Source organism: Arvicola amphibius, chromosome 4 (assembly GCF_903992535.2).
Source record: "Arvicola amphibius chromosome 4, mArvAmp1.2, whole genome shotgun sequence".
NCBI classification, from domain to species: domain Eukaryota; kingdom Metazoa; phylum Chordata; class Mammalia; order Rodentia; family Cricetidae; genus Arvicola; species Arvicola amphibius.
The window spans coordinates 111,987,805-112,002,386 of NC_052050.1; the positions used below are offsets into that span (position 1 = coordinate 111,987,805).

General features: G+C 40.7%; 1 protein-coding gene across 1 annotated transcript in view; it reads left to right on the forward strand.

Annotated features, from left to right (window-relative positions):
* Cpe (carboxypeptidase E) overlaps positions 1-14,582 on the forward strand; it is a 90,465-nt gene that overhangs the window by 69,178 nt on the left and 6,705 nt on the right. The window contains exons 4-6 of the mRNA XM_038327092.1: positions 3,813-3,930; positions 5,537-5,719; positions 7,902-8,041. Coding sequence (XP_038183020.1) covers positions 3,813-3,930; positions 5,537-5,719; positions 7,902-8,041 — 441 coding nt within the window. The remainder of the gene's footprint in view (positions 1-3,812; positions 3,931-5,536; positions 5,720-7,901; positions 8,042-14,582) is intronic.

Below are 14,582 nucleotides of genomic sequence, written 5' to 3' on the forward strand. Positions count from 1 at the left end.
TAAATTTTTCTTATTTATTATTGTTATTTATACTTTTTGTGTGTGATATGAACATAGTGTCTGCAGAGGCCTAAAAAGAGTGTTAGATTCCCTGAATCTGGAGTTACAGGAGGTTGCATGTTGGGGAGAAGAACTTATTTGCCCTCTTTAGATATTCTTTGGTATCAGCTAACTGAACCTCCTTCTAAATTGTACTTTCTCATATGTGGAAATCAGAATATATTCAAGACTGAACTGGTAATCTAAAGTCAGTGTGGTCCCTAAATTTGCAGCCTGGGTTTGAATCCTTGGCTAATGAACTTGGATGTATATGTTACTTAACTGTACTTGGTCTTCACACTCTGTGCTATGAAATGGCAATGAGTTTCTGCACATCCAGTGAGGATGCTGCTGTCCTCAGTAAAGATGCTGTATGTAAGACCTCATCATAAACAGTACATGGAGGGAGTTTTTAATCTGTACTGCCTGCCAGATCCCAAATACAACATGGAGAATTGTGATTAGTTATGAAAGCTTGGTCTACAGCTTAGGCTTATTCCTAACTAGCTCTTATAACTTAAATTAACCCTTTTCTATTAATTTACGTGCTGCCATGTGACTCATCTCCTACATTTTATGCTTCTTTTCCATCTGGCTGATGACTCTACCTTCTTCCCAGCTTCTCTCTGCCCTGAGAATTCTGCCTATCTATTGGCTATTTAGCTTTTTATTAAAAACCACAGTGACATATCTTCCCACAGTGTAAAGAAATATTCTACAACATTTCCCCCTTTTTGTCTAAATAAAAAGGAAAGGTTTTAACTTTAATGTAATAAAACAATAAACAATAAGAACAATTTTCAGGTAAGAATTATATTTACAATGTCTAGTCCATTCGTATTTGGCATATTTGGAGAAAATACTTCATTATTTATTCTATCTTGATGAGTCCAAAGCTCTGTACTTAATTTACTTCTATCACAAATGAGGAAAAGTGTAATTATAAATACTTGGTCTTTAATTCCATCAAAGACCTCAGAAGGAGATAATGTTACCTGAGTAAACAGGAAGTACAGTATAAGCCACTTCCAAACCTATAGAAATAGCAGACATCTGGCCACTTGGATAGTCACTTAAGGTTCTTCTGCAATGGTGGGGCATCCAATTATCAGCCTTCAGGCCTAGAGTATCTGGCAGATTCTTCTATGAAGCAAAATTTTGAAGGACTGTACCATCTAGTCTTGGCAAAGTTCAGTGGTCACTTAATGTCTTGCAAACTTTTCTATGAAGCAGGTATTTTGAAGGACTGTCCTGCCTTACCTTGGCAAAGTTCAGCAGTCTTTTTTTTTTCATTTGTGATCTGCATGTCCAGTTTGTACAGCATGCTGTCAACAGTCAAGGCAAGGACAGGTTCTTACCCAACTGACTAGTTTTGCCATATTGAAATCAGATTCCATATGCAACTTTTCTGATGCCCATCATCTTCTCTGAAGTAAATAAGTACTACATATTCTGTAGGTTTTTGAGATATTTAAAGACCATCTATCTAAATATATCTGTTTAACCTTGAAAACATATCTAACATGACTATAAGTTAGATTGTTATAGGTGACTAACTGCTAACCTGCATTTCTTTATTATCCTGGATAGTTTATAATAATAACTTTCAAGAACTAGAAATTTACACTATACTGTTAAATTAGCTACATAGTCACACTATGTCAAATAAGAGTAGACCTGTATGTATAGTATGTCCTAATAAAAATAACCTTAAATTTGTATCAATATACAAAAGTCTATTCCAATGTAAAATATTTGAGACTAGTAATTATTCAAAAGTAGACTCAACAATCTATCCTTTATCTCATTATTTTCATACTATACCTCCTTTTTTCCTCTTCAGAAAGAGATCTCTTAGTCTAATCTCCTTTGTTCAGTTTATTTTGATCATGACCACAAGTAATTTGTAGCCAACCCCCCTAAACAGGGACAAACATCCATAGCCCACCAAATGGCCAAAAACACCCACCCTACCTCTTAGGAATGTGGGTGTTGTGTTTTCTAGACTGCTTCCTGTTGTTTAGGGTGCTAGTATCTTTAAGGGACCCTGAGAAAATTAGGATAATGGTCAAGTTCGCAATCAAAAATTCAAAGACAACACAATAACACACAGAATCCAGACACCCTTTGTATTTTCAATTTCTAAGTGGCTTATTTTTTTTTAAAATTCATTTCTCTTTAAAAAGCTTTACTCTATTATTTTTAACTATTTATTTAATGACTGTCTATATCCTTTTTCTTTTTTTAAAGCCTCCACACATTGTTAAACAATTAAAATTGTTAACAATTAAAATTGTTAACAATTGTTAAAATTGTAAACCTGTTTACAGTTTTTTGTTTTTTTGTCCATCTGAGCCTGCTTGACTGTATATCTGTAACCTTTGTTGTCTGCGTGAGAAAAATCTCAAATATCAACACAGTTTAACTCATGGTGTGCTGGCTGTTCAAGCCCATGGGCAATGGATGAAAGATGCATCTCCGTACAGCATGCATTTGGCTCTGTTATTGTATGCTTGGAGCCTTTCTTTTAAAGCTTTCTCAGGTATTATGTGGAAATATGTGCCCAGGTGTTGGATACCATTTATAGCCAGTTTTTCTCCCTCCTGCCAACCAGCTCCCAAATGATGACATAAAGACTTATTATCTGTTATAAAAGCTTGGCTGATAACTTATGCTTATTTCTAACTAGCTCTTATAACTTAAATTAACCCACTTCTATTCATCTATATCCTGTCACATGGCTCATGGCTTTTACCCTCTCTTAGTCTGCCTCTGGCTGGCAACTCTGCCTTTTTCATACCAGCATTTTTTCTGCCCTGAAAATCCTGCCTAGCTATTAGCCATTTACTTTTTATTAACTCAATCACAGTGGCATATCTTCACCCAATTTAAAAGTGTGTTCCACAACAAGCGCAGAAATGCAGAAGTTTAAGTGATACAACTAGATTTTTCCGTTCTGAAAGAGCAGGACAGAGTGCATCTCAGTAAACCCTTTTCTTTTAATCATAGTGTTTGGAGGTCTGGATCTGTCTACTTGTTGTTAACAGCTTATCACATTATATAAAAGAATCAAGTTTTTTTTGTTGTTGTTCTGTTTTTTGGTTTTTTTAAATTTTTTTTGCTCCAGATTCTTTTGTTAAGAATTTCTTCTTTTTATTTTCTTCCAAGAAAGACCACGAATCATTGAAAAGTTCATGAATTCCTGAAACTTGGGCTTCTGTCTACGTTTTAAGGTGCCCATTCCAAAGTAAACTGACATTTTGTGGTCAGTTCTCAGTGAGATGTGATCTACTTTCTTTCATAAAGACAATGTCTGAAATGGTTGAAGGGAATTGGAAAAATAGTAAGAAATAATGGGAAATAATATTTGCCAGAAGTTTGAGCCACCGAGGGGGAAAAGCATTGGTTTGTGGTTCAACAAGCTTTTCTCGATCTGCTAAGTATTACTCTAAGTCTGTGTGCCATGGCTGACAGAGGAAGAGGTCTTGATGTGATTTATATGTTGTTTTCAAACCTGAAGAGAGAAAAATGTGCATTTCCCCAAAGTAGATCTTTTAAGGAAATTTAAACACGATGAAAATATCTTTGATAATAAGTGCAGAAATGTTGACTGTTGTTCCTACGCAAACTTTTCTCCCCCTGTAAAGTGAACCCAAACATGTTTGAACTGTGGGCAGTTTCTGATACTTTGTCTTTTCTGTGTATATTTCCTGGGATGTCCCCAATGACAGTTATCAGCTTCTGATCCATGTGACCCTTATTCTTTGATGCAGCTTGCCCCCGAAACGAAGGCTGTCATCCACTGGATTATGGACATTCCCTTTGTGCTGTCTGCCAATCTGCATGGAGGAGACCTCGTGGCCAATTACCCGTATGATGAGACGAGAAGCGGTAGGTAGTCCCCTCCCCTGTAAGTGGCTTAAGGCCTGTAGGTTCCAGTCACGAGTCACAGCATGATTTCCATGCTACTATTTGTTTTGTTCTTTAAAGCAAAATCCTTCTCTGCAGGCTGAGATGGCCTTGAATTTTCAATTCCTCTGCTTCAGCCTCCTGAGTGCTGGCATTATAATATAGGTGTGTGCCACTATGCCCCATCCTTTTTTAGGGAACCAGCTCATTTAAATGCTTGTATTTATGAGCATCCCCAGCTATTTAACATAGTAATGACATAGAAAGGAAAGCAGCAGAAGTGGCTTGTAATGCTTGTTTTTTGTTTTTTGTTTTTTTTTTTTGGCGAAGGAAAATAGAGGCTTAATTAACTCTTAGGGAGGAAATAGCATAGGAGTCTTAGAATAGTGGTTCTCAACCTGTGTGTCACAACCCCTTTGTATCAGATCTCCTACATACCAGATATTTACATTACCAGTTCATTACAGTAGCAAAATTACAGTCCCCATAGCACGAGGAACTATATTAAAGGGTCACAGCACAGGAAGGTTGAGCAGCACTGTGAAACCAGACCTAGCCTCTGGTAAAGTGCACCGCACACAGACATTAGATGGATTCATGCCCAACATGGCTTAATAACGGAGGTAGCCCTTGACACTTCACCCTGCCGTGGGAATCCACCCACATAGCCAGCTCTCACGTTTCTGCCCTAAGTCCTCTTCTGCTAGTGCCAGAGAGGTGGAGCTGCATTTTGACTTTTCTCTAATGTGTTGCAGTCAGGCTTTAGCCACAGCAAGTGAGTGAGAGAAATTCCTGCTTCAATCCCTTCCGAGAACTCAGAAGGGTAAGATCTTTGTACAGGATGGTAGTTTTAGGGACTGAAAACTCAGGTTTGAAGAAAGTCAGATTGGAGAGTACTGTTAGATACACTTGAGATTCTGTGGTTTGCCATTACGTGGGTAACTTGTCAGCCAGGTAGATTTTATAACACATGAGTAAGAATAGAGGGTATCAAAGAAACATCCTCTTCCACAATACACACAGGGAAAGTTTAGAGACATCTGAAATTAAATGCTGGCCAGTCTGGGTGTCAATACTTCCTAATGCTTATAAAATTGCTGCAGGTGAATCCAAGGATGGCCTTGAACTACCGATCCTTTCACCACTGTCGCCTACGTCCTGGTGTCACAGGCACTGTGCCCTACTAGCAAACATTTTCTTAAACTAAACAATTTTAATAACGGAAATGTTTCTATCCTCTCAGGTCTACTGTGGCCTCATCAGCTCTCCTTGTGAAGCTTTCAGTGGGATGTGTACTCTATCTCACCTCTTATGCAAGTACTAACCAGGCCCCACCCTGCTTAGCCTCTGAGGCAGGGGCATTCAGGGTGGTGTGGCCATAGGCATTCTGCCTAATCTCTATATTTTCCTGACATACAGCCTAAAACCTAAGCGTGTCTGTTTGACACTTTACCTTTCATCTTCCTGAAAGCTTCCACCTCTCCGAGAGCTACATCAGCAGGAGCTCAATGTTGGAGGGCTCTCAGTAAACACCCATCACTCGTGGTCACTGTCCACTCTCCCATCATCTTGTAAATTCATTTTCTAGGTACTGCTCATGAGTACAGCTCCTGCCCTGACGATGCGATCTTCCAAAGCCTGGCTCGCGCATACTCTTCTTTCAACCCAGTCATGTCCAACCCCAATAGAGCCCCCTGTCGCAAGAATGACGATGACAGCAGCTTTGTCGATGGAACGACCAACGGGGGTGCATGGTACAGCGTCCCGGGTGGTGAGTTTTGCTCTCTGATTATGTGAACTTGACTTCCTTTAATTGCCATGTAGACTGAAAGGGATTTGCATCTATAGAATTTTCATTGTTCCCCAGCTGATAAAAGTAGATGGAACTTACAGGTGGCTCAGCAAAGTCATTGTTATACATTACTTTGTTTTTATTGAATTAAAATTGGTGTGTTAATATCTGAAGACATTGAGAAACTAGAAACAGAATGGTGGTAAGGGGCCACTTTTCAAGTTCAGCCTTCTGTGGTAAGAGAACATCTTTATATTTGCCTTTCATTGCATGCAAGTGTGCATTTTAGAGGCTGTGCAGCAAGCAGTCTTTAGCAGACCTTGTATGGTGGCTTTCATGAGAATGGCCTGCATAAGCTCATATGATGATTCACCTGGCAACAACACGCATGCACATGAATACACACGTGCGTGCACGCACGCACACACACACACACACACACACACAGAGAGAGAGAGAGAGAGAGAGAGCGAGAGAGAAAATTTCATAATTCCCTAAGAAAATGTCCATGCTCTCCAGCTTTCCATTGCACCTGTTTCTTCTGTTTTCACTCCTATCTTGCATTTGGACAGATAAGAACTGGTGTATCTTGTATATTCTCCTCTCCTCCCCCTGGTAAGTTGAGAAGTATGGTCTACGTAAAATTTAGGATTTGAAATACATCAAATACATCTGGTAGAGAGTGATATATCTTCATTTTATATTTGAAAGCAATTTTGCACTTTGACCCAGACAGTGGTTTTATTCATGATATAGAGAATTGGCATAAATCACACGAGAAGAGAACCTCAATTGAGGGAGTGTCCAGATCACATTGGCCTGTGGGCATGTCTGTGGTGACTGTCTGGACTCTTAGTTGATGTGGGAAGATCCGTCCTGTTGTGGGTGGGATATTCCCAAGATGGAGAGTCCTGAGCCAGGTGAGACAGGAGAAAACTTAGTGAGAGTCAGCAGGCACAAGGCTGATCGTTTAGTTTTAAAAGAGAAATCATCAATGATTTCTTTGGAGCAAACTTGCTAAGTGTATCACCTGCATAATATGAACTAATATATACTAGTAAAGCACTGATAATACTCACATTAAACATAGCAATGCATTAGCCAATCATTACGTCCCACAGTAAACAGTCAAGGAAGCTCGGAAGATCTTTAACTCCCTGTCGTCATTTTATTTCAATTGCTAAGACAGATCTGCTGACCAAAAGCAGCCTGGGGAAGAAGGAGAGTTCATTTGGTTTACAATTCTGGGTTGCAGTCCATAATTGTGGGCACTCCAGGCCAGAGCATAAAGCATCACTTCCCTGGTCAGGGGCAGAGAGATGCTTTTAGCCTTAGCCTGATGCTCCCTGTAAAGGGCCCAGACTGGAAGGTCATCTCCATTAGAGAAGAGAGACATCATTGGCTGTTCTATTGTTTCTGGGAGCTCCTATCAGCCATTCTCCAGGAAGTGGGGTGGGATTGGGGCAACTGTCAGTTCTTAAAACCCAACACAACAATTTGAAGGTTGGTACTCTGGATTCAGGAAAGCAATTAAAATTATTCTGAATATCAAATCTTCTCTGTGGTCTGGTTTGCAATACAATTAACATTATGTCAAATACAAAGTAGATATGCCATGTTTGTTGAATTAATAAATTATATTACATGTCATATACTATGATATATCTTATAAATCATACACCATGATAGAGTCCTAATCCCTCAGGAATGCACTTTGATGTTGGTTGGGTTTAGAAAATAATAGTGTGTCATGTCGCCTCATTAGACTCTCCCAGTTCCTGCCTCACAGGAAGGCAGCTTAGACCGGCGCCCATTTCTTTACTAGGTCAAGGGATACAATCTTTCAGCTTGTCTTTCCTGAAATTTACTGAGAACTGTGGGGTGTGGATGGCTTTTGCTCATCTGCTTTTGCTCCCACCCTACAATGTGGATGCATTAAGCTAAATGATCATTTAAGACACAAGAGGTTGATCTTTTAAAACAAGAGTCTCCCAAGTATGCTTTCGGTTTCCCCATGGGAGGACATTTCTGTGCAGATTCCTACAGGGCCAGTCTTTGACTCAAGCTCTTAGCTGATCAGGACAGCATGCGGAGAATTACAACCACTATGTGTAATATGTACACATGTTAATATGTAGCTCTCTGTCTTGTGCTTGTGCAGGAATGCAAGACTTCAATTATCTGAGCAGCAACTGCTTTGAGATCACTGTGGAGCTCAGCTGTGAGAAGTTCCCACCTGAAGAGACTCTCAAAAGCTATTGGGAAGACAACAAAAACTCCCTCATCAGCTACATGGAGCAGGTAAACCCAGTATCCAGCATCAGCTGATGGAGGAATCTTTAACCTTGTAGTATGTTCGACTCATCAAATGGTTTCTGTTCGGGGAGGTCTATCTGAATGGGGATGCCACTATGGGAAACAAATGTCTGTGGTGTCTCAGTAGAAGTTTAGATTCTAGGTCTTATGTTTCATGCTTCTTGCTGAGAACTGACTACACGGGAAAACATTCAAATGAGACATCTTGGTTTCCTTTATTTATACTGTGCCAAGCAAGGACAATCTTAAGACACTCTCTTAGCGGATCACTTTGGGCTTTGAAGCATGGCAGGCAAGGCCAGGATATAAGTGAGTCAGGCAGGTTTAGGACGATTGCTGAGTGACTCTCCTGGACTGTGTGCCACAAAAGCCTCACTCACTTCTCGGTACACTCAACTGGATCACAGGTGATAATTTACTGAGCCCTTAGTATGTCTCAGGCATTGTTCTGAATGCCTTACATATAATAATTATGTAGTGAATTTTTTCATCAATTCTGGGAATCACATGAGATCACAACCACCACCCTCTTCTGTGAATTAGAAGAGGAATCTGATACCAAAGAGGTTGACCAGTTTTGCTAGGTTATGCACTAAAGACTTGAATCCAGGAAGTCCTTTTTTTTCTAGAATTGTCTTGCTGTCATTGTCTCTCAAGACAAAAGTCTTTGTCAGAGTCACCTACATGTCTGATTGTAGGTGACCTACCTATCATTGCAAAATGTTAGTATAGAATTTCAGGGTATCTCACAGTCTGTCAAAATGAAATCAGTTACCTACTCGGAGTGGTCTTCGCGTTTCTATCTCTTCTAACTATATACGGATGCTGGTACCAGGGAATAATAGTGGACAGTAATAGTGGATATCACTCTTTGCCCACAGAGACCCAACTGTCTTCAAATTCTATTCTCCATGTGGCCATTTTCACCTGCAGTCCACTTGAATGATGTTTATTTCACACATCCCTGCTCAGGTAGCCAGTTGTCTCTGTCATTTTTGCACCTTTTGGAAGTTGCCTGATTGAGCTTCCTGTTTACGCAAGTAATATTATTTCCCTTCTCAGGTCTTTGATGGGGTTGAAGACTAGATCATTGTAGTTACTTTCTTCTCATGATTCAGCCAAGTTATTTCTAATACAAGATTTGACTCCTTAGGATAGGAGAACTATTGAAACATTTAGCATATGTTTTTTGCTTCATATTGTTTATGCTAGTTGTAATTTCCATTTTTAAACTTAATATTTATTCTTAGTGTATATAGTATTGTATTAGGCTTAGAACTCTTATTTTAGACAAAAGGGGAAGGTGATATGGGAACTCCTTCAGCCAATAGCCTTTAAGATACCGGCCCATTTTGGGCATGGTCAATATACTATAAAAAGAGATATAAAAATGTTCATGGCCCCTTTGCTGCTGGATTTGGTTCCTGTTTCCCTGCTCATGCAGATGACCACTGATCTGTGAGTCTACCTCTAAATAAAGAAGCCTTTATTATGCTCCATTCTGAGCTAGTAGGGGACTATTTTATTATTATAATCGACAACACACTTCAAACAGTCTAGACTAATCAAATGGATTCAATATAAACAAATATCCTCAAATAAACATTTAGTTATGCCCTAGATTCTTCTCTGTTCCTGTGACCGAACACCCTGATACAAGCAACTTAGGAGAGAAAAAATTTATTTTGTCTCAGAATTCCAGGTCATGGAATGTTGTGAGGAAGTCGGGAGGCAGAAATATGAAACAGCTCCTCATGCCCACAGTCAATAGCAGAAGGAATGCATGCATGCATCTGTAGGTAGCTCAGGCAGCTCTCATGTCCATAGTCAGGGCAGAGGGAATGCATACATGCATCTGTAGGTAGCTCAGGCAGCTCTCATGTCCATAGTCAGGGCAGAGGGAATGCATGCACGCATCTGTAGGTAGCTCAGATAGCTCCTTATGTCTACAGTCATGAGCAGAGGGAATGCATGTATGCATCTGTAGGTAGCTCAGATTGCTCCTCATGTCCACAGTCAGGAACAGAGGGAATGCATGCATGCATTTGTAGGTAGCTCAGGACCCAAACTTACAGCATGGTGTTTCCCACTTTTAGGCTGGGGCTTCTTTTGAGATAGCTCTTGGTAGCTCTGGAGCCTGTCCTGAAACTCCCTTTGTAGACCAGGCTGGCCTCGAACTAACAGAGGTCCGTCTGTCTCTGCCTCCCAAGTGCTGCGATTAAAGGCATGTACCACCACTTCCTGGCTAGGCTGGGGCTTCTTACATCAATATAATCAATTAATATAATCCAGAAAATCTGGCAGAGTCATGTCCATAGGCCAACCTGATTCAAGCAAGCAATTTCTTTCTTTTTTTTTTTTTTTTGGTTTTTCGAGACAGGGTTTCTCTGCAGCTTTTTTAGAGCCTGGCCTGGAACTAGCTCTTGTAGACCAGGCTGGCCTCGAACTCACAGAGATCCGCCTGCCTCTGCCTCCCGAGTGCTGGGATTAAAGGCGTGCGCCACCACCGCCCGGCAAGCAATTTCTTATTAAGAAATTAATGAATTAATTATTAATGAAATGAATAATTCTACATTTTATGAAGTTGACAATTGAAACTAACAACCAGAGTGATTTATGAATATAAATACATATAGAAATGTACACAAAAACCAATGCTTATTTTTGTTTGTTTGTTTTAAACAGGATCTTAACTAAGTAGCTCTGGCTAGCTTGAAACTCACTGTGTAGACCAGGCTGGCCTCAGTTTCAGGGACTGTCTGCTTCTGCCTTCCAAATGCTAGGATTAAAGGTTTGCAGCACTATGTTCTAAAAACCAATGGTTTTAAAAAGAAATTTTTTAAAATATGGATTATTTGACACATATCAGGTGTCAAATATAGTACCTTATCCAACAAGATTCATAAAATAGATCCATCAATGATGACTTTTGGTAAAGAACACCTATTCTATAAGATTTTTAAAAAGAGATCAAAAGAATTTTCTGTTGCATTTAACCATTAATGTTTTTGGATAAATAACATTTTGAGAATAATGAACCATATTGACTTTACAATAACGCTGGTAGGAAAGTCTGCAGAATGTTTTGTCAGGAGAACTGTTTCTCTGAGGTCAAAAATTAACTGTTTTATTTTATTATTTTATTATTTATTTATTTTGGTAGAAGAAGTCAGATGGGCTCTTTGTGTTCTCTACTGATATCAAAGGATCCTTTTCTGATAAAACATTTAGCTTTCATTTGCCCATTTTTTTCCCCAACAGAAATGTATAAAGTTACTTTTATATTCCAGAAACCCTGGAAGGTGTCTGTAATGTATTTTCTTGGCCAACAAACCTCTCCACCAACGCAAATAATTCCAAGGAGACCAAATCAGACCGAATTAAAAGTTCCCAGGTTTAATAGATGACAATACTCCTGAGTGGCCCCTGGAAAACATGGAGAGGGGAAGAGGAAAAATGGGGAGACCACTGAGAACCTGGAGACCATGTTTTCATTCTCTGGGGGGCAGTTTAAAAATAGCCTGTGGGAGTGGTTTCGACCTTCCCGGTTATGTTTGGCGGGCTTTCTTGACCCTCCCTAGGGATGTGGTCACCGTTTGGTAGATTGGGGCAACTCACAGGGGAGGGAGCTTATGCCAGGAGCTGCGGTGAAGCCCCCAGCCAAACAATCCAGACTTTTTGTATAAAGCGGTGCCAGGGAGCTGAGGTGACGCTTCCGATCAAACAGTGTCAGTTGCAGAGACCGTCTTCCAGAAGGGTCTGAGGTAGTGAGTGGGGCCATGAACACGAGTGAGTACCTAATCACGAGAGGCTGTAAATGCTGAAATAAGGGATAATCACCGCAAAGGTTGGACACAGAAGGCTCCTTAACTCAGTCACAGGGGCTTAGAAAAAGCCTGGTGGAGCTGTTTGTAAGATTCCCTGTGGTTGCTACCAATAAGATCGTCACCTTGAGCCACAGTTAAAAGACAGGTTCTGTTGATGCCTACCTCTTCAGAAAAAGTACAATCCAAAGCTAAATAAAACACGAATCCATCCTATCGGGAAAGGGAATATTTGCCCTTTCGATTTTGCAGATTCGACTTACGGCAGAAGCGAGCTGATAGCAGAAGGGACGGAATCATGTGGCGCTGTTTCAGGCCAGCTGGAAGGAGGATTTGCTCCAATCTGGCATCAGTGCTGCGGTGCAAGCTGTGTAGAGACAGGAAGAGGCCTTTATGATAAAAGCTCTCAGGTTGCGCCACGGGATGCTCCAGCTTAGGAATCAAGGTTCCATGAAACCCCATGAAGACTGCCGGCAGTTCTCTGCTGTAACCGCTTTCTTGACAATGGTGCTGATTAGGGAATGAACACCCCGGCCTGAGATCTAAGTAAGGCCTATGTTCCCACCTCCTGGCAAATAGGTGATTAGGTCTGGTTTTGCCGTTGGTGCAGAGGACATTTCCTGCAGAGTTTCAACAGGGATGTTTGCAGGAACTAGAAGTGTAAAGCTAATTAGAGTCAATGGCTGGAAAAGCTCCTCAGTCAATCGCTTTGGAATAGCTTAGATCTCAAAAATTCTCAGAGTCTCTCAGATTGCTCCCTGGAACACTCGAATTAATACCATCTGCCGTGGACCAGTTTCGACAAAATGTGTAAATTCCAGGGTAGGAGCGTGCGGATTAGAATTATTAGGCAAAAGGAACAGAGATATAGGAGAAATAAGAGACTGGAATACAGGAGAGTACCGGGACACCCAGTGAATACTAAATCCGCCTCATTTATCCTTCCACACGCTTAAATACTTCACGCCAACGGGGTGGGGGTGGGGCAACAGGCTTCATTAGCATTACACAAGAAATAGACCAGAAATCTCCGACCTTTGGTCCTGGAGGGACTGAGCTACTCCACACTCTAAGTGCTGGTTAGCCACGCCCCAGGCCAGAATCTCTCATTTATTAGCCACACCTGTTAAGCTCAAACTCTCTGACTTCCAGACAAGATGGAACAGGCTCATGTCTGTGCGTGTCCCTACAGCCATCTAAGGATCCTGTTAACAATGAGCTCCTGTCCTGTCCCAGGCTTACACTGTGCAGAACTTACAGTGTGCAAGCAATTTGGGGACCGACACTTCAGAGGTGTTTAAATGCGACCGATAGACCTTAGGATCCCCGGGAGAATCTCCCCGGGGAAAGGAAATGTCCTGAAGTCTGGGGAGAGATTACCACAAAAGGGGACAAGAAAAAAAGGAGGGGACAAGAGCAGCTTCTCCAAGCCGCAGTGAAATGCGAGCTTCGTGGTTTTCTTTGCAAAAACCATAAAACGATAGAGGTTTCTAGTCTGAATTCCCATCTACGCACTTAAGATGACTTGCAACATTTCCGGTTATTTGTGCTACAGCTGGAATTTTCAAACAGAAAATTTTCTACGTCAGACAAAAATAATAAAGTTTAAAGAATAGTAAAAACATTGACATATCAGAAAATTGCTCATAATTGATATGTAAGAAGAAGATGTTTAGAGGCAGGAGGATATCTGTCTGTCCAAGGCTGACCTGATCTGCAGAGAGAGTTCCAGGACTAGCAAGGTACGCGGTGAGACTCCGTCTAGAGAAAAGCAAAGGAGTTCAGTGTCATCTTTGGCTTTTGAGGTTAGAGAGACAGCTCAGCAGTTAAGAGCTCCTGCTGCTTTTAAGAGGACCCAGGCTCAGCACCCATATGGCAGCTCACAACTGTAAAAATTTACACACACACACTAAAAAAGTCTAAAATGAGCCGGGCGGCGGTGGCGCACGCCTTTAATCCCAGCACTCGGGAGGCAGAGGCAGGCGGATCTCTGTGAGTTCGAGACCAGCCTGGTCTACAAGAGCTAGTTCCAGGACAGGCTCCAAAGCTACAGAGAAACACTGTCTCGAAAAACCAAAAAAAAAAAAAAAAAAAAAAAAAAAAAAAAAAAAAAAAAAAAAAAAAAAAAAGTCTAAAATGGGGAAAGGCATTTATTATTTGATCATGTATTTCACTGCATATTCTAAGTCCTATGTGATTGATACAAATAGAAAAAGTCATGAACTTTAATCAGCATATTTGTGCCAATTGCAGGCTAACCTCAGCTTTTGGGGGTGATTGCAGGACTTATTTTTCAATGATAAGGGAAATTAAAAATTTCGTCTTTTGAAGCTTCACAAAAATCTGTGATGTCAAAGTCACAGTGTCTCAAGATGGACAAAGCACTTCTGGGCAAGCAATCCTGCTTTCACAAACTGGGGTCATTTTGAATCTTGTTCATCAGTTCAGTTCTCAACGAAAAACGCTCAGCCTAGTTAGGAAATTTCGGACTTGTGATAAGTCTAGTTCTCAGAGCTGTCTGGATATATTCCTCGGCCCTCTCTACAGTCCATCTGATGAGAAACGACACTTTTCATTCAGAAACTTAACCTTCCTCCTTCCTGGCTCGGAGTCAATAGTTTTCAGTATTTCACTTTTGACTAGATGGTTCAGAACCAAAAAAGTAAGAGATTGTCTAGGCCATGAAGAAAAAATTTAAGCTG